At 30.4% G+C, this 23,946-nt stretch overlaps 3 protein-coding genes and 1 long non-coding RNA gene across 12 annotated transcripts in view; 1 reads left to right on the top strand and 3 right to left on the bottom strand.

Annotated features, from left to right (window-relative positions):
• LOC122630661 (patched domain-containing protein 3) overlaps positions 1-1,515 on the bottom strand; it is a 51,263-nt gene extending 49,748 nt beyond the window's left edge. The window contains exons 1-2 of the mRNA XM_043815421.1: positions 1,009-1,515; positions 3-258 (exon numbers count right to left, since the gene is read on the bottom strand). The gene's annotated coding sequence lies outside the window, so the exon portion shown is untranslated. The remainder of the gene's footprint in view (positions 1-2; positions 259-1,008) is intronic.
• LOC122630667 (2-phosphoxylose phosphatase 1) lies at positions 1,112-6,633 on the top strand. Of its 2 annotated transcripts, none has more exons than XM_043815432.1 (4): positions 1,112-1,235; positions 4,736-4,903; positions 5,090-5,655; positions 5,768-6,633. In XM_043815432.1, the coding sequence occupies exons 2-4, from the start codon at positions 4,738-4,740 to the stop codon at positions 6,509-6,511; spliced, it is 1,476 nt and encodes a 491-aa protein (XP_043671367.1). In that variant the 5' UTR covers positions 1,112-1,235; positions 4,736-4,737; the 3' UTR covers positions 6,512-6,633. The 2 variants fall into 2 exon arrangements, with proteins under 2 accessions (XP_043671367.1, XP_043671366.1); XM_043815431.1 differs by lacking the exon at positions 1,112-1,235 and adding an exon at positions 2,006-2,873 and having other exon boundaries at positions 5,768-6,632.
• Positions 3,463-4,397, bottom strand: LOC122630677. Its single transcript, XR_006327544.1, has 3 exons — positions 4,186-4,397; positions 3,721-4,103; positions 3,463-3,578 (listed from the first exon to the last, which is right to left on the bottom strand). It is a non-coding gene; the product is annotated as an uncharacterized LOC122630677 (long non-coding RNA).
• Positions 6,634-8,181: 1,548 nt separating the features above from the next.
• Positions 8,182-23,791, bottom strand: LOC122630659 (A-kinase anchor protein 9-like). 8 transcript variants are annotated; one of them, XM_043815406.1, is made up of 24 exons: positions 23,560-23,791; positions 23,395-23,476; positions 22,995-23,117; positions 22,592-22,849; positions 22,317-22,490; positions 21,848-22,183; positions 19,484-21,754; positions 18,894-19,034; positions 18,481-18,770; positions 17,690-18,378; positions 17,469-17,596; positions 16,811-16,867; positions 15,868-16,035; positions 15,132-15,197; positions 14,421-14,735; positions 13,747-14,331; positions 13,514-13,666; positions 11,770-13,426; positions 11,267-11,615; positions 11,013-11,163; positions 10,041-10,874; positions 9,721-9,900; positions 9,255-9,637; positions 8,182-9,029 (listed from the first exon to the last, which is right to left on the bottom strand). In XM_043815406.1, the coding sequence occupies exons 2-24, from the start codon at positions 23,455-23,457 to the stop codon at positions 8,909-8,911; spliced, it is 9,492 nt and encodes a 3,163-aa protein (XP_043671341.1). In that variant the 5' UTR covers positions 23,458-23,476; positions 23,560-23,791; the 3' UTR covers positions 8,182-8,908. The 8 variants fall into 8 exon arrangements, with proteins under 8 accessions (XP_043671341.1, XP_043671340.1, XP_043671342.1 ...); XM_043815405.1 differs by having other exon boundaries at positions 23,395-23,791; XM_043815407.1 differs by having other exon boundaries at positions 16,811-16,864; positions 23,395-23,791.
• Between the last annotated feature and the right edge of the window lie 155 nt (positions 23,792-23,946).

The raw sequence follows: 23,946 nt of genomic DNA, 5'->3' as shown, positions 1-23,946 counted from the left end.
ACCTGATTATGACGTTTCAAAATATTAGTTCAATCATAACGACAATAATTTTGTCAAGGCCGTGAGATCAAACTCGTTGATGCATGTTCATCGTGATGATAATGATAACGAGAGTAAGGCAAAGTGCGGGCTCTTGACAACGTAGAAATCCTTGAAAATGTAGCTCAAAGACTCTACCCTCTGATAACTCTCTCTCTCTCTCTCTCTCTTGATGCAATAATGGTTAAAAGATGGATGCATCATCGTTTAATTACGTTTCTAAAAGAAAAAAGAAAAAGAAATAGAGAACAAGTGGAAGAAGATAAGAGCAAAAAGTAATTGTAATTATATTGTAATCTTAATAATCGCAATAATTTTTTTTTAACCTTGATCGATTACCTCTGAAAATTATAAAGTAAAACGTGTAAAACTTTAAAAAATACGTTCTCCTTCGACAACGTTCGTTAACGTTCGTTATTTGCTAACATATTTCTAAGTAATCGTATAAGATAATATCGAATCCTTGACAAAGTTGAAAAAAATGAAAGAAAAAAAGAAAAAGAAAAAAAGAGGGAAAAAAAATCATTTCAGTGAAAGTTGCATCTAGATCTAGAATGTGCAACACGAGAGCCATTCTAATACTTCTATAGTAATTATAATCGTCGTATCTAAAAATCGACGTATTATTGTTATTATTATCAATGACTATGATGTGCAGTAACAAACAAACAAACAAACAAACGAACGAACGAACAAACATAATATAACACGTTTTAAATAAAACAATTCTAAAAATAATATTACCATTAAGATAAACGTTTCATTTCTAAGTTTTATTTCAACAAACCAGATATTTAACGTTTGAATTAATAAGCTCAAGAAACATGTAATTCTCGTTAACGTTCTAAATTGGTAGGTTTTCTTTTTTTTTAAGGGCTAAACAAAAATGATAGTTAGAGCGGATGGACGCTGACGTAATTCGTTGAGATCTAGCTGAAATTTAGTCGCACGCGTTACGTAGCTACATACCAAGCGTAAATATATTCCGTTTAAGGTTGATGGCTAGATTGTTCGTAGTTGGTGGTTAGTCTCGGGATCTCGTATCAGAGCAGTTAATGCGAGTTACTCGTCGAGACCGAGACTCAACCACGAAGTCGAGTCGTACTAGTAATCGTGCGCGTCTACCGGCAACGCTTCACTGTGATTACTAATCTAACGCCCTCGCATTCTGTGTTCCTTTGGTTATGTACATACACGTATGTATATATGTATGTATATATAATGATACAGTATACTATTTATGGTATGCACTGCAAGGGATCCCACGATTATTCAAGTAGTTACGATGTTTGTAGGTGTTTCTAGAATCCTGAAAAAGTAAAAGATAAGAGAAGAAATTTGTTAGATCAAAAGTTCAATTGAGAAGTTAAATGAAAGAAAGAAAAAACAAAGAGCGCTTCTATGAAAGCAATTTGCGATACAATTCATTTTCAAATTTGCATCCTCGTAGATCTTAAATCTTACTTCGCGATATGGAAAAAATATTACAGATTACAGATTTCTTTGCTGTTAGTTTTTATTATTAGGTTTTATTTTTCTTTTTTTTTTACCAACTCATAAAAAGAATAATATACTTTTGTATATTATATATATATATAGATAGATAGATAGATAAATAGATAGATATAACTTTAGCTTCTCCTTTGAAAAAGATAACACTTTTATCCGAAAAAGAAACTTTCCAATTATCGTCAATCCACGATAATTTAAACTAGAATGAAAATTTATTACTACGTAACGATGACACGATAATGTACTAAATTACGCATTATATCCAATGTATCTTGACGCGATGAAATTCGCAGACGAATAACATGTCATGCCCCAACAAGTAACTAATTTACCATTGATCATCTGGAAGAGATGGGTGGTTGAAAGTATCTGGCTTGATAATCTGCTACGCATAAAACGAGATATACATATTAGTTTGCAATGTTACTAACGGATAAACGGGACCATTTGTGGTCGTAGGAGGTAGTGACTGGAAAATGTGTCCGTGTATATATCTATACATATATGTACGTAGTCGCGCGAAAGCACGGCGCTGTCTTCGATAAGAATAAACGTTAGTAGAGGGATTTCGGGTGAGCCTGTTCCCGGTCGGCTTAAGCTCGCGCAAGCTCAAGCTAAGAGGAGAAATGAGCGCTTGCGCGTACCTACTACTACTCCTACTCGACCTAACCTTGATTAGCGTCGACAGGAGGAGCGGCTATGCGCCTCTCGGAAACGCAAAAAGTCGATTCCCGTGGGTGGTCGCGACGCGTTTCGGCGTCGCGACGACGAGGAACGTCTAGTTGGCGATCATCGTAAGCGACGAGAGCTTCGTTCGACTTATGAAAGGAAGTTGTGCTACTGCTATTGTTACTACTATCGTTACTACTCTTATTCCTGCTATCGCTGTTGCTGTTGCTGCTGTTATCGTTGCCATTGCTACTACTACCGTTACTGCTACTGTTACTGTTTCTCCTGTTGCTGATGCTACTGATGCTGCTATGTCGTCGAAAGGACGCTCGAACGAGGCCTGAACAACGAGGATGCGGTTTAGATCCGTAAACTCGATCAACCGGATCCAGATCCAAACTGATCGACCGACCACCAACACCAACAATCTCCTAACTTATTGTCATCGTCTTTATCGTCATTGTCGTCGTTACCGTTATCATCGTCGTAACGCCTATCCTCCTTCGTCCTCTTCGTCGTCATCGTCATCTCACGACGTTCCTCGAACCAACTCGATCCTAAAATGCTGGCGGAAATGGTCCGTATCTCTTACCAACATCGTGCATTCTACTGCTACGTGATTCTCAGCGTTTGGATCTTCCTGCTGGTCGCAGGTAAATCCACTTCCTTTCTATCTATCTTTCTACGTACATCTTTTTTTCTTTGTCTTTCTTCGAGCATCCTTATCTATGCTCTTCTACTACTTCTTCCTCCTTCGCTACTTCTACTTCTGCTTTTACTACTTCTCCTTTTGCTCCTTCTATTACCTCCACTACTCCAACCTCCCACTTTTCTTTCTCTTCCTCTTTCTCTTCACCCTTCCTCCTTCGTCTAGAAAACGCGAATGTACCTTTTAAAAAGGGGCTAATTTCTGAACACTTGTTACGTCAGACTCTTATCACGGTCCGAGATAGAATGTAGGTTACGAATCGACTGTTTACGTAGGAACTACGACGAAAACATTAACTGACTTTTTCGACTGTATTTACCTACGTCATTCCATCGAATACGATCCTTCTTACGTACGTATGTGTATACGTGCACATGTTTGTATATACAAACGTTCCTAACCGAGTGCAATGGTGATGATGATAATAATAATATTTCTTTTATACCTATATTCTCTCTCTCTCTCTCTCTCTCTCTCTCTCTCTCTGCCTTTGTCCCTCTCTCTCTCTTTCTCTCTCTCTCTCTCTCTCTCTCTCTCTCTCTCTCTCTCTCTCTCGGTGTTACTCGAAATCCGTATTTCGATCGATTTCACTGCTCGTTGCTTCGCTCGGTCGTTGCTCGCACAAAAATTAACACATTTCTTTTTGATCCTACAAACGTAACAATCAATCAATAATAATTCTACGTTTTTTCAATTTATACAATTACAATTACTCTTTTGTTCGAAAGATAACCTTTAAATAATAGGAGATAAAAAAAGAATTATACGAAATATCATTGATATCGACTGACCTTAAGTCCTTTTATATAATACGTCGATTTTATTATTATTAGCCATGTTCCCAAGAAACGCTAAGAAAATATATACATACGTATGTATTACATACGTATGTATGCAGGTCAGTGGTTCTTAACATTTTCTCAAGTACGAGATTCCCTATTTAACCTCAAAAAAGAAATGTCACAGAATCTTACGCGTTTGTTTTTCATTTACTTTTTCAATCAATAGAAATTCATATATAAATATATATATGAATATGGATATAATATACGACGCGTTAATCAAATTACGTTGTTATTATGAAATCATTTTTTCTATACTTACGATTTCTACCTTCTCAAATTCGTTGTTCAAAGACGAGAGATTCCGGATGAAGAAGATCAAAGTTTATTAACTACGTACATATACACGAATATTTAATATGATTTCAATTGATAAATAACGTAAAAATATTATATAAAATTAATGATACTTACGATTATTTATGTATTACGAAAAAGAATAAGATGATTATTGTTTAATCGATAAATATCTTGTATTATGTATTATTTTAATACGCACAAAAATTAACGTAGTTCGATCCTCGTTGAATTCGAGATATCGGTGAGCTTGCGAGAGTCAATGTACTGTTTAAATAATCGAACTTATTATCAACATTTATTCGAAAAATTATCCGTTTATATATATATATATATAATATATATATCGATTCATTATTATTTTAAATATTATCGTATACGTGTGAATAAAATTTCAATTGTTATTGCTTTCATAGTATCATAGTACAGTTTTATTTTAATATCTAAAAAATCAACGTAGTACTTATCGTCGAATTCGAAAGTGTCAAAAAGGGATCTTTGATTGTAAGAAAAATAAACATAAAAAATAATGATTGTTTTTCAACGATCGATTAATCATAACAAAAAAGGAATAACAAAGAGAAATTAAAAAAGAAAAAAAAAAAAAAGAAAAGAAAAAAGCCAAAGAGAACAAATGATAAGAATCTTTTGTTTGATATTTCAACAGGAATGTACAAATATATCGGAGTCGATGAGAAGAGTTCGATGCAAGCTAGAACATTGAACGGTGATTTGTTGATAAAGGAATACCCGCGTAATTTGAAATCGGATATTAAAACAAAGAAGATATTTCGATTTTGTAATTCTCCGAATGACATTAAAACAGAAGTCGAAGGTAATTGAATAATTCATTATCTTGATAATTAATTAAATATTTAAGAAATAAACTAAGAAAAAATGGTAGGTTATATGTACACATGTGGAATATATATATATATATATATATATATATATATATATATATATATATATACATAATTATCGTCTCTCTCTCTATCTCTATCTCTTTTCTGATAATCAGGAAAAATTGATGGAAGTTTGACATTGGGCGGTATAGTGATGTTTATTCGTCATGGAGATCGAGGACCCTTGGCTCACATAAGAAATATAAGCGCAGTTAATTGCGCCGGCGACTTTAGTACACTTCCGGAATTAGAAAACGTTTATTCGAATTATCTAGCTTTTCTACAAAACGTCTCGAGTTATTCCAGAACGGCATGGGCACAATTTTTAGGACCATTCCATGGATTCCCAATGTTACCGAGTAATTCCAAGGACTGTAAGATCGGACAACTTACGACGCTCGGTATTGGACAATTGTTAAAAACCGGAATCATATTGAGAAATGCGTATTACCATAAGCTTAATTTAGGAAACGGTACTATATCTAGCAAGGATGTTGTCGTTTACAGTACCAGATATAGAAGAACGGTACAAAGTGCCGTTGCATTGTTGTATGCGCTATTAGAAAATGATACCTTTCAAAATCTTGCTAAGATAACGTTACAGGAAAGTCAAAGTTACGCATTTTGTAACGTCGATTGTGTCTGTCCGGCTGCTGAACGATTTTTTAAACAACACTTGAAGGTAATTCGTTTGTTTTATTTTTCATAGAATAATTGTTGTATCATATTATTGTTAGATTTAGCACGTATAAATAACAATGATATATCATATCATAGATGTTTTGTATTTCTAGGAAATGTCAGATTATTTGAAATCTCATCCTGCAGTGACCGATCTGATAAGACAGGCATCTAGCGCGGTTTTCGAAATTCCAGAACAAGCTCAATCCGTTGATCCAAATACTTTAAGAGACGCTATATTAACGTACGTGTGTCACGGTGCCTCTCTACCATGTGTAGATTTTGAAACGCAACGAATTTGCGTTAAAACCGAACACGTAACCGGTCTTTTCACGTATACCGAATGGGAAGCTAAACAACTTGCTAAGAGTAATAGTAGAAAAAAATATGGTTTACTTAGAGCATATGGACTGCTACGTAGTATAGTAACTTATATGCTTCGTATTATATCTGAAGCCAAACCGAAAATAGTTTTATACTCTGGTCACGATAAAACATTAGAATATCTTGCCACAGCATTAGGTATAGTCTCCGATAAAGTAACCATACCGCATTATGCTTCCCGTTTTATTATCGAAGTATATAAGATTAACTCTAAAAATGAAGATCACGTTGCCAGTGATTTTTACTTTCGCGTATTGATTAACGGTAAAGATTTTACGCAAAAGATACCATTTTGTAGAAATGCCAATTTTTATAGCGCCACATACGTCGAACACGATGACACCAACAAAACAAAAAAAGATTCGAAACTCTGTCCGATCGAAACGATTATAAGACACTTGCACGATGATTATTTTGTACCTTTCAATGCAACTAATTTTAAAGATGCTTGCTCGGCCAGGAAACACGTATAGTTTTAATTAAAAAGTAAATATATAATCGATGAAAGACCATTAATTGTTAAGTTTCATCTAATTATAATGTAATTGATTTACGTTAGGATGTCGTTTTGTTTGTACGGATAATTCTTCACGTTCCAACTTTTTTTTATTATATATTTTATACAGTTCTTCCTTTTTCATTTTGCAATTTTTTATTTTTTAAACATTCCTTGATAAGTTTTTATATACCTGTAAATAATCTATATGAAATATTTAAAAAGAGCAATCAAGACAATGACTGTAGATAATTTAATTTTTAATATAACGTTATATATTAATATCGAAAAGAAAGTATTAGATGATATTCTAATAAGACTTACACGCATATTATTATTGCATTGCAAGATATAATAATTTTCATTGGAAACGAAAAAGGAGAAAAAAAAAAAGGGAAAAGAGAAAAACCTACACAATCATTTGTTCGTAAGATCATGCAATGTCCAAGCACATAGAATGTAAAATAAAAAAAGGAACGTTGATATAAGATATCGTTCTAAATAGATTGAACACAACACACGAGAATATATTACAAACAAAGAAAAGCCTTAAATGCTTAGAATATATACATATATACATATACATATAAATATATATATATATATATACACACATACTCTACATATAAATCTTGACACTGTAGAATTAGATATTAAAGATAATTAACGTGATCATATAGGTCATTAGCATATATATTTTATCACGTCCTATTGTATATATGTAAATGAATATCTCTAACAAGATTCTATTATAACTCTATACCGGAAAGTACATAATTTTATGTGTAATTATTGAATTATTTAAAGAGAATGTGTAATTGTTTATTACTTTAAGTATAGTATTATATATATATATATATATATATATATATATATACATACACGTAATATATACCTACAATTAGTAGATAATAATAAATTGTTGATGATACATTGTTTCATTTGTAAAGGTATTTGTATTTGTAAAAGCACCTGTAGTACGTATCGAAAATTGAGAGTAAATATTGTTATATAAATTTACCATACTTTACATTAAGGACACAAGATAATGATTTGTTATACTTCGATGGACCAGAACATTCCTGTAATAAATCTTTGCGACACGTGCTTATTTGTGTGTATGTGTGTGCGCGCGCGCGCGTTTGTATTAATGTGTACGTGCATGTGAAACATCTTGAAAAAATTAATATACGTGCATACACACATTTCTGAAACTGAATATAAAAAATTTGGTATTAAAAATTCATCAATTTTCTATAGCAATATGGTGATATATATAATATACATATATATTACACTTTTTATAGGCATTTGTGAAAAAAGCAAAAAAAAAAAAAAAAAAAAAATTATTGATATTAAAATGAAAAGTAATATTTATATTTCTTAGTAATTTTCTCTCTATAAGGGAAAAGAAAATATTATTCAGAGAAAAAAAACCAAATATGGCGCAGTATTGTTTATTAGCAAAAATAAGAATTATTTGCAACATGGTTAAGTTTTTTATCAAGATGAAACTTTGCAAGACGCAAAAATCTCTATCGAAATATAATATATATACATACATACATATATATATATGTATGTATGTATATATATATGTATATAAAGGTAGTATTGTGTATCTTTCATTAATAGTTCTATATAAAATTCACTTGTTATACATTTTATTCACAATATAAAAACTTCGTAGGGAAAGAGAGTTCATAAATAAATAGCAATCGTGTATTATAATATACAAGGCACAAGTTTGCACTTTCAGGAGACTTGTGGTATGTAAAACTACAAACAAATATTATCCTACAAATTATATAGCTTTGGTAAAATGACACGATTAGAGATGAGCACAAGAAGAGTTAGAGAAATGTAAAAATTCTCCAGAAAAAAAAAAAAGAAAAAACAAAAAAAAAAGAAACGACTACAACTTTCTAGCTTTCTTTCTTTCTTTCTTCTTCGAAGTAAAATATGTTAATCCGTTTCTAAAACAATACGTCTAAGTATTATGTTCGTTCACGTTAAAATTTATATACAGTCTCTTTCAATATATCGCTCGTTTAAAAATGAAAAGAAATATTTACTTGATGTCCTTATCAAAAACGATTCGATTGCGATGTAACAAGATATTATCTAATGAAACAACAAAATGTACACATGTCGGACGCGTATATAAGATAATTCACGCTATCTAGTAAAAAATAGCAATCTTATTATAATCCTAATCAATTTGTAGCGCGACATTTTCAAGACGATGATGATGATGATGACGATGCACTAAATTTCAAATCACAGTCACGAACTCTATATCGTGTATGTGCTTTTATATAAAAAAACACAGTGTACCAGTTGATCCTCTAATACACACTAAAAATATATAATACTATTCGGATGATATATCATCGACAGCTCCCGGCTCAACCACGGCTAATCCAAGTGTTTGCTGAATGTTTTTTAATCGTTGATAATATTGTTCAAGGTCAAAACCGCTACCAGGGTCTTTCCTAAAAAAAAGAAAAAAAAAATAAAAAAAAAGAAAAATAAAAGAAAAAAATCAAAACAAAGTATAAAAACAAAAAAGTCAAGAATTAAGAAAAAGAAAGAGAAAAAAATTTAAAAAAAAGAAAAAAAAGAAATCAAAAAGAGTATCAAATAAATTTTCAAGAAAGAAGCAATGAAAGTGTCATACGAAAAATCATAGAATATTAATTAATAATAACGATACATACTCGAATATTGATTTCTCTCTTATCGGTGGTGAATGATTTAAAGTTGGAAATCGAATAGGAGGGACAAATGATTGATTTTGATTTCCTAAGAGCATGTTAGCACCTATACGTCTACCCGTACGCCATCGTACAATTAGCCACTTCATTCGATGTATACTAATGATTACAAGAACAGCACTTTTAAAACGAAAGATGGCCCTTTTACGTTGATGATCCCTTTTAATATATAATCGTTCCTTCCGTGTTAATTGAGCAAGTATGGCAAATGTATTTTCTTCGGAAATCTCATAACTTCCAATAACGCAAAGCAAATAACGTTTTTGATATATCAACGATTTCCACTTGCTATTGGCTCGAAGATATTTACCGTAGATATGTTCCGCCTGTATATAACATATCACATAAATATTAAATCATTGTATGAAAGAGGAAGCATGTGAAAATACGAATATATAATAATATCTACTTTATCAACGTTCTCCAATTGACCTGCATTCGCAGACGGAAAATGTTTATTTTGTTGCAATTGTGTTTGGAGTTCTTTTATTTGCTGTTTGAGTTGGTCCTTATCGTGTTTAACTTTGACCAATTTAAAATGAAGTGTGTCTTTCTCGGTGGAATATTTTTCATTTGCATCCGTTAATTCCTGCGGAATGAAAAGGAAAAATGAAAGAAAAAAAGAAGAAAAAAAAAAAAAGAAAAGAAAAAGAAAGATGGAAGCAACCAACGTTAACAAAAATGTTACAATGGATTTATAAAACATTTACTATTGAAAGAAACTTTTACCTTAATCCTGTTCATATATTTAGCAGGATCGTTATTTTCCTTGGTAGATCTATTATCTAATTCTTTCGTAAGATCTACCATTTTCTTAACATAAGTTTTTAACTTTTGTTGCAATTCAAATGCCAGCTCTCTTTGTTTCCTTTCTTCTTCTTTGGATAAACTCAATTTTTCTATTAATTCGGTTTCCTTTATTTTAAAACTGTCCAACTTTTGTTGCAATTTTAATTCGCGTTCTCCAGATTCCTTTAATTCTTGTTTCGATTGTTTCATATCAGCTTCCAAATCTATTATAACTTCTTTCGCATTTTCAAGTCCTCTTCTTAATCCTTTAAGCTCGTAATGTTCGCTAGCTCTTTTATCTTGTCTTTTTGCTTCTGCATCGGACATCGTTTTAATCCTTTTTTGTAACCATTCGCATTCATCTTCTTTTGCCTTTAATTCTTCTTTGATTCTTCTAAGATCGGTTTCCAGTTGTTCTTTAATACCTTCGACTAGTACCAAATTACTCACTAAACTCTCTTTCTCTTCGACAACTACCTCTAATTGTTTTTCATAACGATTTCTTTCCGTTTCGATTTTCTTCAAGATATCTCGTAGTTCTGAATTATTTCTCTGTTCCTTTTCATACTCCTCGACCAACGCTATGTACTTCATTTGCTCGGTTTTTAAAAGATCTATCAAACCGGGCAATTGATCTATCTTTTGAGACTCAATATGTTCTCTCATAGAACTCAATCGTATTTCCAAATTTTTATGTTCTTGGCGCATCGAGGATATCTCGTTTCTTAATTTTTCTTCGATGACGAGCGACGACTTTAACTTCCCTTGCAAACACTATATCATTGTATCAAAAGAAATATATATAAATTTCATTTCATACATTTTACAAAGGTTTTAAAATAAAAACGTCAAAGATAATGAAAAGAATTATCAATTAAAGTTGAAATTAAAGTCGAATTAAAAGAAAACTACCTCGATAAGTTCGTTATTTTGAACATGAGCCGACTGCATTAATTTTTGACTTTTTTCCATTTGTAATTTTAAAGAACGTACTAAATTTCTTTCTCCTGAAAGTTCCTTGTCAAGTTCCATTATTTTCTTTGATTCCTGAGATAAATCTGACCTGATGGAGAACAAATATTTGTTAATCGAAATGCATCTCTCTCTCTCTCTCTCTTTCTTTCTTTCTTAAGAATATCATTAATAATAAAATATCATAATCTTACTTTATTTGGAAGATGCGATTTTCATACTCCGCTACCTGACACTTAAGCATTTCCTTTTCAATTTCCAACTCATCCTTTAATTTCAATAATTCTTCATTAACCTTATCCGCCTGTTTCAATCGTAATTTAAGTTCCGCACATTTTCGTACCAATATTTCATATTGATTCTCATCAGTTCTCTTTTTGTAAGGGGAAGAGCATTGTGAAACAGATTCTCTTTCTCTTCCTTGCAATATCATTTCTTCTTGATCGCTATCGATGGCATTCATAATTTGTTTATCCAAACGAGCTGATAAATTAAGTTCTCTTTGTACCATATCTTCGATGTCGGTATCGTCCTGCGATCGACCTAGATAAAAAAAGAAATATATATATATATAGAGAGAGAAACATATATATATATATATATATATATATATATATATATAAACAGGTCAAAATAATATAGTATCAATTATTTCCAAATTGATACAATTATTGGCTATATAATACAAAAAACTTACGTGCAGAATATTCTCTTAAAACTTCAAGTTCTTTACTTAATCTTTCAATCGTATCGCGCAATTCTGCATTGATTTTATATTCCTCTTTGAGTTTTTTCCTTAACTCCACTACATTACCAGATTCCTTCATTTTACTTTGGATAGTTTCTAAAGCTCTGTGTAAACTTCTACTGTCATCGCTCATCTGCCTTATAACTTTATCTTTTTCTTTCAAATATTCTTGAAGATGATGTATCTCCTGATCTTTACAATCAGATGGCGAGGATGTACCCGAAAAATTACTACGCCTTGCCATTTCTTCTAATCTTCTAATAATCTGATCTCTATTGTTTAATCCATCCGTCAATCTTTGGATTTCACTTTGACAGTCTATAAGTTCCCGTTCACATTGATCCCATTTTTTCTTATATTCGTATAATTGTTTATTCTCATTTTCAATCTCAATGTTTCTAGTTTGAATAGTTTCGATAGTGATTTCCTTTTCTGATAGAACATCTTGAAGGGTTTGTAATTCGCGCGCTTTCTCTTGAACCGACATAACATACTTTTGCATAATTTCATCGTTCTTATTTTGCATGGTCTCCTTTAATTTAGAATTTTCACTATTCAATTCTATCATGATTTTTTCATTCGTTTGCATTTTATCCTTCATATCCTGCAACTCGTTTTTCTTTAACTTCAATGTATTTTCCACTTGCAACAAATCCTTTCTTATCTTGTTTTCAGACGCTTGAATCAATTCGTATTGATTCTTATAAAAGTTCTTATCGCGCGTTTGAGTTTCACAAGTCTCTTTCAACTCTAATTGCAATTCGTCAAATTGCTTACGTAAAGTCAATAGTTCACTTTCACGTTTCTCCAACATCGTTGTTTTGTCGTTCAATTCTTCCTTTATCTCGTGTAATTCTTTTTCTAAATGTTGAACTTGTAATTGCATAGTTTCATTGTCAAACTCTCGAATGTGAGTAGCAGACGTTCGATAAGATTTGAAACTATCCTGAGAACTATCATTGTTTATTTTTTTATTACCCGTACAGAATACATTGTTACCTGAAATTTCTTTTATTACAGGACTACGTATAGTTTGTTTTGTTTCGATAGACGGTTTGTTTGTGTCACTTGCATTTCCAACCATGTCTTGCGAAGACATTTTTGATTCTGTCTCGTTAGGAGGTAAATCAATGTCGTCGACAGACACATGTAGATTCTGATTGTACGTACTTTGAGAATGCGAGCCTAAGTCTAACGGAGGTACCTGCATACTTATTTTGTTAGTTTCTAACAAAGGAATGACAGACGCATCCAATGCATCTTTCGACGATGGAGAAGTCGATGATACTTTAAAACTAGAAATATTATGAGGTATAGTCTGTACTAAACTTTGACCACATCTAACGGCTTCAGAAACATCTTCGCACTCCGAATGAATAGAAAGTATGTCGCTTAGAGTACGAGCACTATTTTTTGGTTCAACATGCTTCGCTAATTCTCTAAGCTGTGCTTCGTCCAATGCTACGGACGAATAGATTTCTAATTGTTTCTCTTTTTTAACCAATTGTTCCTTAAGATGATCTATTTCTTCATTTTTATCAGCCAACATAGAATCTATTAATTGGGGTAACTCCAATTGAGCTTGTTCTTGAATGCCAACTTTCGACTGAAATAAAACATTATTATATTTATATGATAAATGTGATAAAAAAGAAATTGACTTTTAAAAATCTTAATATTATATTAAAATCACCTGCAGATTCATTTTCTCGTCTTCTAAAACGGTTAAACGATCTTTCAGTTTCTGAATCGTCATACTCTCTAATTGAACGACGTTTGCAATTTCTGCTTCTTTCTCTAATAATAACTGATTGGATCTCTGCAGCTGATCCTTCACATCATTTAACTAAAATATAATCGTTATAAATAAAATTCCAATAATCTTTTAGTTCGCAGTGATAAAGATGATATGATATTATTGAATACCTCTAATTCCTTATCAGAAATAGCTTGCTCCAATGCTTGGATCTTGGTGTTGGCTTCGTGCAATTCAAGTTCTAATCTTGACGTTGCTTGTCTTTGAGCAAACGGAGCACTTTGTTTCTGTTGTTCTAAACGACCACGCATTGCTTCCATTTGATACAATTGTTCGGATGCAGTTTGTTGTAATATTTCTTGCTCTGCTTGTAATTCCTCATTTTGATTTTTGAGCCCTGATAATTCCATCTCCAAATCCTTGATCTTTTTAAAAGCAGCTTCCTCAACTCTGGCATGTTTCAAGATTTTCTCCTTGAGTTTAAGTATTTCGTCAAGAGGTAGAATTAGTGGAGCTGTAGGATCATCTGGCGTAGGACATCTAGTGGCATCAATTTGTTCTCTGATAGAAACATCTTCGCTTGGCTGACTTTGACTAATACTTAAAGTAGAATCAGAAATATGTAAGGACTCCAAATTTTTTATTCTTTTGTCCAATTGAACTTGTAAATCTCGAAGCTCGACTTTCATCTGTTTCAAAGTAGAAGAATTAGCATCAAAGTGTTCAGAGCTTAACTTATGTTTCCTTAATTCTTCCTATAAAAACAAATATTATTTATCTAATATCGATACTAATTGAATATTTTTTTCTTAATCGACACAAATTTATAAAAGTTAATACTCACTTGTAAATGAGTAATATGTTCGTTTATTTGTCTACTAGTTTCGCCCATCTTTATGGAATCTAACTCCTGTACAAGATCCTGTTGATTTTTTGTTTGAGCAGTAATTATTGCTTCCAATTGTGTAATCTGAAGTTGCAATGATTCTTCTCTTTCGATCTTTCCCTGCAATTGTTGCTCCAAATCATGTACAATGTCTCTTAAAACCCAAATTTTGTCAACTGCAGCTTTCAATTCACTTTCTGTCTCAGATTTTTTAGCTTCCGTATCTGACATCATAGAGGACATTTCTCTCATCTGCGATTCGAGAGCTTCCACCTAAATAGTACGTAAGCTTTAATTTATTAATCATCCAAATACTTTAAATTTTAACAAAACCATAGCAGCAAATCATTACAACATTGCAAAGAAGCATTTCCCAATATATAAAGCAAACAAAAATAACATAAGCACAACACCACTTATAAATCTATAAAAATAATCATTTTAAAACAACCTTTTTTTTTTTTTTTTTTTTTTTTTTTTAATTATTTGATCTCATTTTTACTGCGTTATTACAAACACATGTATAAAAAATTGTTTGTATTAAATCGTTAAAAAATATATTTCGAAGATTTAATTATTGAAGAATAATATAATTAATATAGAAACTAAACGCATTTATATTTTTATCATAATATTATCTGATTTAGAATAAGTACGGTTAACACTCACTGTTTTGGCGATGTCGATTACTTGAAGCACAGGTATTTCTGTCGACGATTCGGGTGATAGTGAATTCTGCATGGTGCAACAAACAGAAAACCAAAACCAGAGTGCAGAAAAATCGGTGTTAATAAAATTAGTATTAATGCATATTGCAAGCAACCTCATCACCATAATATGAATAATGACATTAGTTGTAGTAAAAAAGCAATTAATCTTCATTATACTGGAGAGTATAATTTTTTTAATAAAATATTACCAACCCAGTTTTTTATCAGGACATATTTTAATCATTATAATATATAAATTATGTATCAAGTAATTTTTCATTTGATCACATAGCGAAGTGAATTATATTTATATATGAATTTGATGGTACTAAAAAAACTTATTTTTATTAATAAAAAAAAATTATTAAAAATTATAATCACTGATTACTACTTGTGAAGCATAACGATAAAGAAATAGAAAAAAATTTGAATAAAGTAAAATCTTTAAAATCATTACTTCTCTAGATGTTACAAATTTTGCATTGCGAATATTATATTGACAATTATTTAAAAAATCTGTGCAATACGATACATGAATTAATGTATTTGAAATACACGAAAAAAGTATGTGCTACATTAAAAATTAATGCATGCAATACTGATTTTTATTTGATTTTTTTTTTTTTTTATTGAACTGTTAATTCAATTTAAATTAATAACCAGGAATGAAAATTTTATTTTTAAAGAAATTTTACCTCAGAAGTTATGCGTTGATCTCTTTCTTTTTCACGTTCTCTTTCTTTCAATTGCTCTTGCAAATGATTTATTTGTTTGGCAGACTCATCTCGTTCAGCCTCGCGTTCTGCTGCTTGTTCTTCCAAGAATGTACGTGTTGCTCTTAATTGTTTGTCCGCTGCTTCGATCTAAACGATTATATTAATTATAAATATTGTTGAATACATTTATACATAAATATACAATTTATTTAAGATATAATAATTGTCTTATTAGAATAGAGATTAATCAATTAAAAGAAAAAAAAAAATCGACATAGAATTTTATTATCTAAGCATGATTATAGTGTTACTATTTTTACAAGCTGTAACACTTAATACATTTATTAAATTTAAAAACAAAAGTATAAAATATATATACTCTACAAAGAAAAAATAACACATTTAACAATTATTAGTGTACCAACCATAATTTTATATAATCCAGATTTTTTGAAAAATTAATAAAAGGGAAATTATACAGAATACATTCACTTATAATTTTCATGCAGTAAAAAAATATCATGCACTATAAACATACTGCATTGAATGCATTCAAAAAAATATTAGATGAAATAAAAATGAATCTAAATACAATTAAATGAAACTTTATTGTCCTAAAAGTTACCTTTCAATGCGTTGTACCGAAATATATAAAAATTAAAATTTATTTTGCATGCATATCAGAGATCCAAGCTTGTCATTAAATATTAATATTTTTTTTTTTTAATAAATTTGTATTTATATCGCGTAAATAATAAATTAATGTATTATTACACATTTTTAGAAATAATATCAACAGAGATAATTATATTGCTGCAGAAAATTAATCACATATATATATATATATATATATATATATATATATATAATGCAAATAATTTACTACTAATTTTGTAATAATATTAGTTGTTCTGTAATTTACCTTTCCACAGCAAACCCTGTGAATGTATGAAGGAGAAGTAGTTTCTAAAGGCACCTGCTGGCAAGACAACGGAACGCCAATCAATTTTTTAAGAACTGTTCTTCAAAGCCACATAATTTATCTGTTTCACGTCTACATTATACTACAAATATATTCGCGAAAAAGCTATCCATAAAAAATATATTGTTAATAATGAAATGTTAATTCTTTAAAGATGAGAACTAATAGATATTTTTCGATTGATTATTAATATAATTTAAAAAACTCTCTGATTATTTCATGTTGTACCAATGAACAATATAACTACAGACAAACCTGGAAACATAATAGTACTGAAAAGCAGATTCATTTGAATTTATTATAAAGACTGTATTTCAAATGTGCATGCCAAATTATAAAAACTAATTTTCTTTTTTTTTTCCCCACCCAAACAACTTCAGTTGCTTACCTCGTTAAAAAAAATATTTTATACTCATGAATACAATGATATCCTAAGATTCGTAGATGCAACATATAAAAAAAAAGAACTATTATAAAAAAGACTACCAATACAATGATGCACCATGAATTCCTTATATGTAGCATAACAAAAGTCTAAATAAAATAAAAATACATGCAAGTGATATCATACAAACCTAAAAATCATAAAGCAACTTACCTGTTGTTGTAAATCTTCTTTTTCTTTTCTTGCATCTTCCATTAATTTGTCACTTTGAGTACACAATTCTTCTATCAATTGCAATAAATATGAACCCTCACCACCACCATTGGACAATACATGTCTTGCTAAAAAAGATTTTATAAATTTTATACTTCTATCCGCACAATGAAAATATTTACAATTTAATATCTATTAATACAAATAAAATTGGTTGATACCTTTTTCTTGTAATTGTGAAAAATCTTGAAGAGTAATATCATTTCTAGTCTCGTCGTGTTCGCCATAACCTTCGGTAATAATTTCCTTTTTGTTTTCAGCATTAATCAATTTCCTTTGCAGCTCAATAATATTCATTTTCAATTGTTCTGATTCTTCTTGGTAATTCAATAATAAACCTTCCGTATGATTTAATTTAGTAGTCAGTTCTTCGATAATATTTTTCTTCCACATATCGTTTGAAGATATATCTAATTTTTCGTCAGGTGAAAGTGGAATATTAAATATTTCTGCACTCTCTGTTCTTAGTCTACGTAAGCTGTTATTTAATTCAGACCGTAATTTTTCTATTACATCTTCATTGTGAACAAGTATACCCCTTAATGTCTCGTTATCACTATTTATAATTGATATAATTTCATCAGATTGTGGAGCAAAATGAACCTTCTTAACTTTTACTTCTGAGGAATTTGGATGAACTTTAGTTGCATTTTCATTCTTTGCTTCAGGTATTTTGGAATGATCAATTCCTGTACCCGCAATATCTTCTTCTAAATTTAATGAAGGTATTTGTCTTTTTAAAACTTCATTGATGAGGGTATTATTGACTTCTTCTTCGCAAACAGCAAAATATCTTATCAATTCTCCAATTAAATTTTTAAGAGTCAAACACATCTTATGTAAATGATCTCTGTTTAAAAAAAAAAAATTATAAATATATTGTAAATAAAAAATATTATTTTTATACAATTTGTATGTTGTATATCTTGTAAAAATATTGATATTACGATACCTTTCTTTAACTCCAATTTTCAAGGAAACTACAGAATTATCAATATCAATTTCCTTTTCAAAACCTTCAGACATCTCTCCTACTTTAATCTTATGAATTTCTTCTTTATGATTTTCGATTAACTGAGCTAAATTAAGAGAGTATTGTTCTTTTAAACGAAGCACCTCAACAGCATGATTTTCTTTCAATTCTTGTATTTGTTGCTTAGCGTTATTAGTTAATTTATCTCGTAATATTATTAATTCGGATGGCCAATTATCTTCTCCGTCGTTTTCAACTAATAAAAGTGCCTGTACAATGATATAAAATATAAAAATGTGTTCAAATTAATTATTCCAAACAATTTCATTATAGACGTGAATGAACATATGTATAAACGAGATATGAAATATTTGCAGGTGGCTTGAGGCTACCTGAATTTGTTCCTGAAGAGCGTTGACAATGTCAAGTTTAGCTAATGCCACCTGTTCTTCTAACTGATGATTGTAGGCAGCTTGCAACTTGGATAGTTCACCATTTTCCAGTGTTCTTGTATCAAACTCCGTTTGACAACACTGCATGCGCAAACATGCCACGTGATGTTAGTTACACAAAAAACTTTGTTTTAGTTTTAACATATTAACTTAGTTATTATTATTATTACTATTATTATAGATCTTATTAATAGTGAAAATTAAAGAAAAGACACAATCATGAATAAAACATACATAATAATGCATGCACATATATATAGACATTGCAGACTGGAAAAGTCTTGAAGCTAATTATTTTTTTCACAACATGTAATGACTTTCATATTGAACAAACATTTATATAATTAGTTTTTATTAATAAGTATATATATATATATCTATATATATAAATTATCATTTCCGTGCAATTATGGACATAACATCGCTTTAAAACAACACAATACATTATCAAAATATTCAATGGAAAAAAAAGAAAAAAAAAAAGAAAAAAAAAAATAAAAATGATGTATAAAAAAATATTGATAAGTTACCTGTTCGATTGGTTTTGTTAAAAATGAAGGGCCGACATCCACTTTTGTACTCTTCAATTGACTTTTATGTATTTCCTTTTGATCTTCTAATAATTTTTCATAATATAATTTCATATTTTGTATTTCCACATTTTTCTTATCCAATTGTTGTTTCAATGTCTTCATACTTGTTTCATGTTCTGTTTCTACCTGAGACAAATCCTCATTAGAAATTTTATGTTTTGTTTCTTTAGTGACAACAGGTGTACCGCTTCTAGAGTGATGTCCAGAGATGTTTCCAACGTTCAAACAATCTCCTGCACCTCCAAAATATACATCTTCCGTTAATTCTTCAATTTCACTGTCATTATCGGACATTTTTTTCGACTGTTGGCTAAACACTTCCTCGGAATACTGTTTTTCCATTTGCAAACATTTCTCTTCGAAATACGTTCTTAATTCTTCCATTTCTTTAGCATGACGTATTTCTAATTCGTTCTTCAATTCGTTCAATCCGATATTTCCTTCTTTCACGTTAAGTAAAAGCGTTTGCATTGCTTTTAATTCCTTGGAACAATCTGCTTTAATAGCACTTATCTCATGTTTGTGCTGTTCAATTAAATTATCTATATCCTTTTGTAACTTATTCTTTTCTACTTGCAAGTCGTCTAACGATTTATGTAATACATTTATTTCTTCCCAATCTGCTTTCAATTTTCTATTTTCATCCAATAAAGATTGCTTCTCCGATTCTAATTTATCGCATAACACACAATATTGATGCAATTTGTTTGATATCTCATCGTAATTTGATTGTTTTTCTATCAAATGTTCCATCTCCTTAAACATGTTCTCATTTTCTTGCGTAAGATATTTCACTTCCTCCTGCATTGACTTTATTTTCTCATCGTTTTGTTGCTTAATAATATCTAGATTATTAGTTTCATTAAACGAATTTTGAGTGTCATTTGTAAAATCGTTGGTACTCTTATTATATCCAAAATGTTTAGGTAAGGCTGCACAAAATTCTGATAATGGTAAAGATATGTCAATAGTACTGTCTTGTATAGCCAGTGTCTGATTTAATTTTTCCTCGACTTCTGCACATTGTGCCCAAGCTATCGCCAAACCATTTTTTAATTGTTTGCATTCATCTTCCGAATGTTTCATTTGTTCCGCAAGATCGTTTAGTTTTTTCGTGTTATCTGTATTTTCAGTATTCTTCTGTTCTACGATTCGTTTTAATTCTTTTATTTCATTTTCATACGTCGCTAATTTCTGAAGCAACTCGATAGATTCACTTTTATCTATGACATTTATATTTTTACTATCGTTATTCGTAACATTTTCAGGAGGCACGTAATTCGTCAAATTTGATTCTCTCAATGATATCATTTCAGATTCTAATTTGTCGCACATATTTTTTGTATCCTTCAATTGTTTCTCATAAGATTTATTAGTAAGGTTAGCTTGTTCCAATTCTTTCTTCATTTTACATCCGTTATCTTCCAAATTTTGTATTTTGTCAATTAATACTTTTTCCAACTGTTCCTTCTCCTCGAGCCTTTGCTTCGTTAATTGATATTTGATGGTTACTTCATCCAAAGTTTGATAAGTAGTCTCATTAAATTCACTAAGCATACTAACGTTTATACCACTGAGTCGTGACAATGATTTCTCCAAATCGTATATTCTAGAACTCATGGTACGCTCGTGCGCTTGGTTATTTTCGATAAGAGATTGAGCTGCTGAATATCTAGATGATAAATCATCCAATTGAAATTTCAATCCATCATTTTCCTGTTTCAATGTAGCAGCATTTACCAATGCCTGATCCAATGAACGTTCAATACTTTCTTTAGATTCTAATACAGTGGTAGCAGCAACATATTTCGATGTAATCTCATCTAATTGAATTTTATGCAATTCAATCTGTTCGTTCAATAATTCTTTTTCCTTTTGATTATTCAGTTCTTGCAAGCGACGTGTATTCTCCGCTTGTACTTGAAGCTCTTCAAGTTTCGAATTAAACATATCAGCTTCAGCTTGAGCTCTATTTTGAGCCTCCGAACGATTTACCAACTCAAGTTTTAAAGTCTCAACAGTTTTTTTATAATGTGCCAACTGTGCTTGAAAAACTGATAATTCTTTGGCGTGTCTACTTTCTAAATCTGGTAATTCTTTGTTCAAACGGTCGGCTAATAATTTATTTTCTTCCTTCAACGACTGTAAATGTTCCTCATACTTCACACAAATATTTTTTAATTCAGTTTCATGTTTTATTGCTAAGTCCTAAAGAAAAGTATATCGAAGACATATTATTTAAAGGATAAATACAATTAAATTCAATGTATTTTAAGGATACTTTTATATATAAAAACGAACCTTTATTTCCTGCTGATGTCTAGCAGTATTTGTATTGGTTTCAGCTGTGAATTTTTCTAAAATATGTTGCATGTCCTGTTTTATTTTATCAACGCGTGCTTCGTACTGCTTTTGTTGTTCCAACATCTCTGCAATGTTCAAATTCTTTTCAGCAGCACCAAGACGAATTTGTTCGTTCAAATTATTAATTTGTATTTTATAATCACTAATCTCAGCATTTCGCGTTTCCTTTTCCATTTCTAATGTCTGAACATGTTTATGAATTTGTGCCAATTGAGAATTTAATTTACTTATGACAGTTTTTTGATTGGTTAAAGTAGTTTCTAACATATCAATCTAGAATGAAGGAAATATTTTTTGTACTATTAACCGATAACAATTAAAAAAAAAAAAAAGAATTAAAAAAATAAAAAAAATAAAGTAAAGAATAAAATTAAATTGAAAAAAAAAAAAAAAAAGGAACACTTACTTTTTCTTGCAAATTTATACTATGCGTGCCTCTTGGGCTAGACTCTCTTGTTGCATTCAAAGAATTGAGTTGAGCTACGAGCGCATCTCTAGCAGACAATGCTTGTTCCAAAGAAGACGTCAAATCTTCTATTAAATTATCTCTTTGATTTATTGCTTTTTCAAATTCTTGTAACTAATAAGATAAGACATCCAAATACGACAAATAAATAAAATATTCAGTAACACATTAGTTACATTAAATTTTCATAAATCTAATATTTAAACTTGACTTACTTTTGTATGATACAAACATATTACATCTCTACTAGGAATACTACTATTATGACTTTGCGACGAGTTTGGAGAAGACGTTTCTCCTCTAAGATGATCAATTTCTGCATTCAATGCTGCGACAATAGCTTCTTTCCCTTGCAATAGTTCTTCTAACTCAGCTACACGTCCCGCCATACCTTCTAAATCTCTATCCGCTTCTCCTTCGCTCATACTAACGCTACTTTGCGTTATATCTCTCGAAGACATAACTTCATTCATCTAAAATAGATCGTAATAAAAAGTTATATGATATTTATAACATATAAATATCATACAAAAAAAAACAGATACACATACAAATGAAATACAACAGATTGAAATAAAAGCTTCAATGTTAATAAAAAATAAATAAATTTAATCTTACAAATGATCCTCTTTGGTCCATTGATTTATCATTATGATAAGATTCTTCGTCAGACTGTTCATCTGTCTGAACATAATGCATTCCTTGTGTTTTATTTGACCTTGCTATTTTATATTTTTCCAACTGAAATAATTCAATTAAACAAATAGATCAAATACGTGAACTTGATTTTATATTGTTTACGTTTAGGCTCTATTATTATTGTTAGAAACATTATTAATTTTTATAGCAGAAGTCAAAGTTATAAAAAGATAATATTATTTTAAACGCATTATTCGTATGTGTTCGTATACACATTATATTTTTTATGAAGCAACGAAAGATATATTCATACAACGACAAAAAGGTTCTCTTTGGCAAAAAAGTAAGAATAAATAAACGATGATTTTTATAAACATACCAAATCTCTCCCAGCTTCCAATGAACGTTTTCTACGCTCATCTTCTTCCGACATACTGCTCATTTAATTAAAATTTGATTACCTATTAACGATCAATTTTGTAAATATTTAGTTACATTAATTGTTACTTATTAAGTAACAATCTTTCACAATTAGATTAACTACATTTCAAATGGCATTTTCTTTGTCACACTACGTTCGTCGAGTTGAATCCGTTAGGTTCTTTCTGTCCGTTGCTTATTTTATAAAAATACGAACTCCCTGGCGTCCAATAAAATCACGAATAAATTCAATCTAGATGCGTTTCCGGTGGTGATAAAAAAAACGATCACTATAAAAAATGTTATTTAAAAATTGTTTCCCAATTAGAAAATAATTAAATCGCAGTATCGATATTCGTGTAAAAAAAAAAATGTCTATATTAAATAATTTAATTATACGGAGAGAAAAATGACGTTCCTTACGTAAATGTCGCTTGCGAATGAGACCTAATGTCCTTTGCGTTCAAACTTCACGTGTCTCTATCCCCACTCCTCCCTCCTTCTCCTTCTC

The sequence above is a fragment of the Vespula pensylvanica genome, chromosome 7, assembly GCF_014466175.1.
Source record: "Vespula pensylvanica isolate Volc-1 chromosome 7, ASM1446617v1, whole genome shotgun sequence".
Classification (NCBI taxonomy): domain Eukaryota; kingdom Metazoa; phylum Arthropoda; class Insecta; order Hymenoptera; family Vespidae; genus Vespula; species Vespula pensylvanica.
Note: the sequence above shows the minus strand (reverse complement) of the source record. Positions and strands in the feature narration are given on the sequence as shown.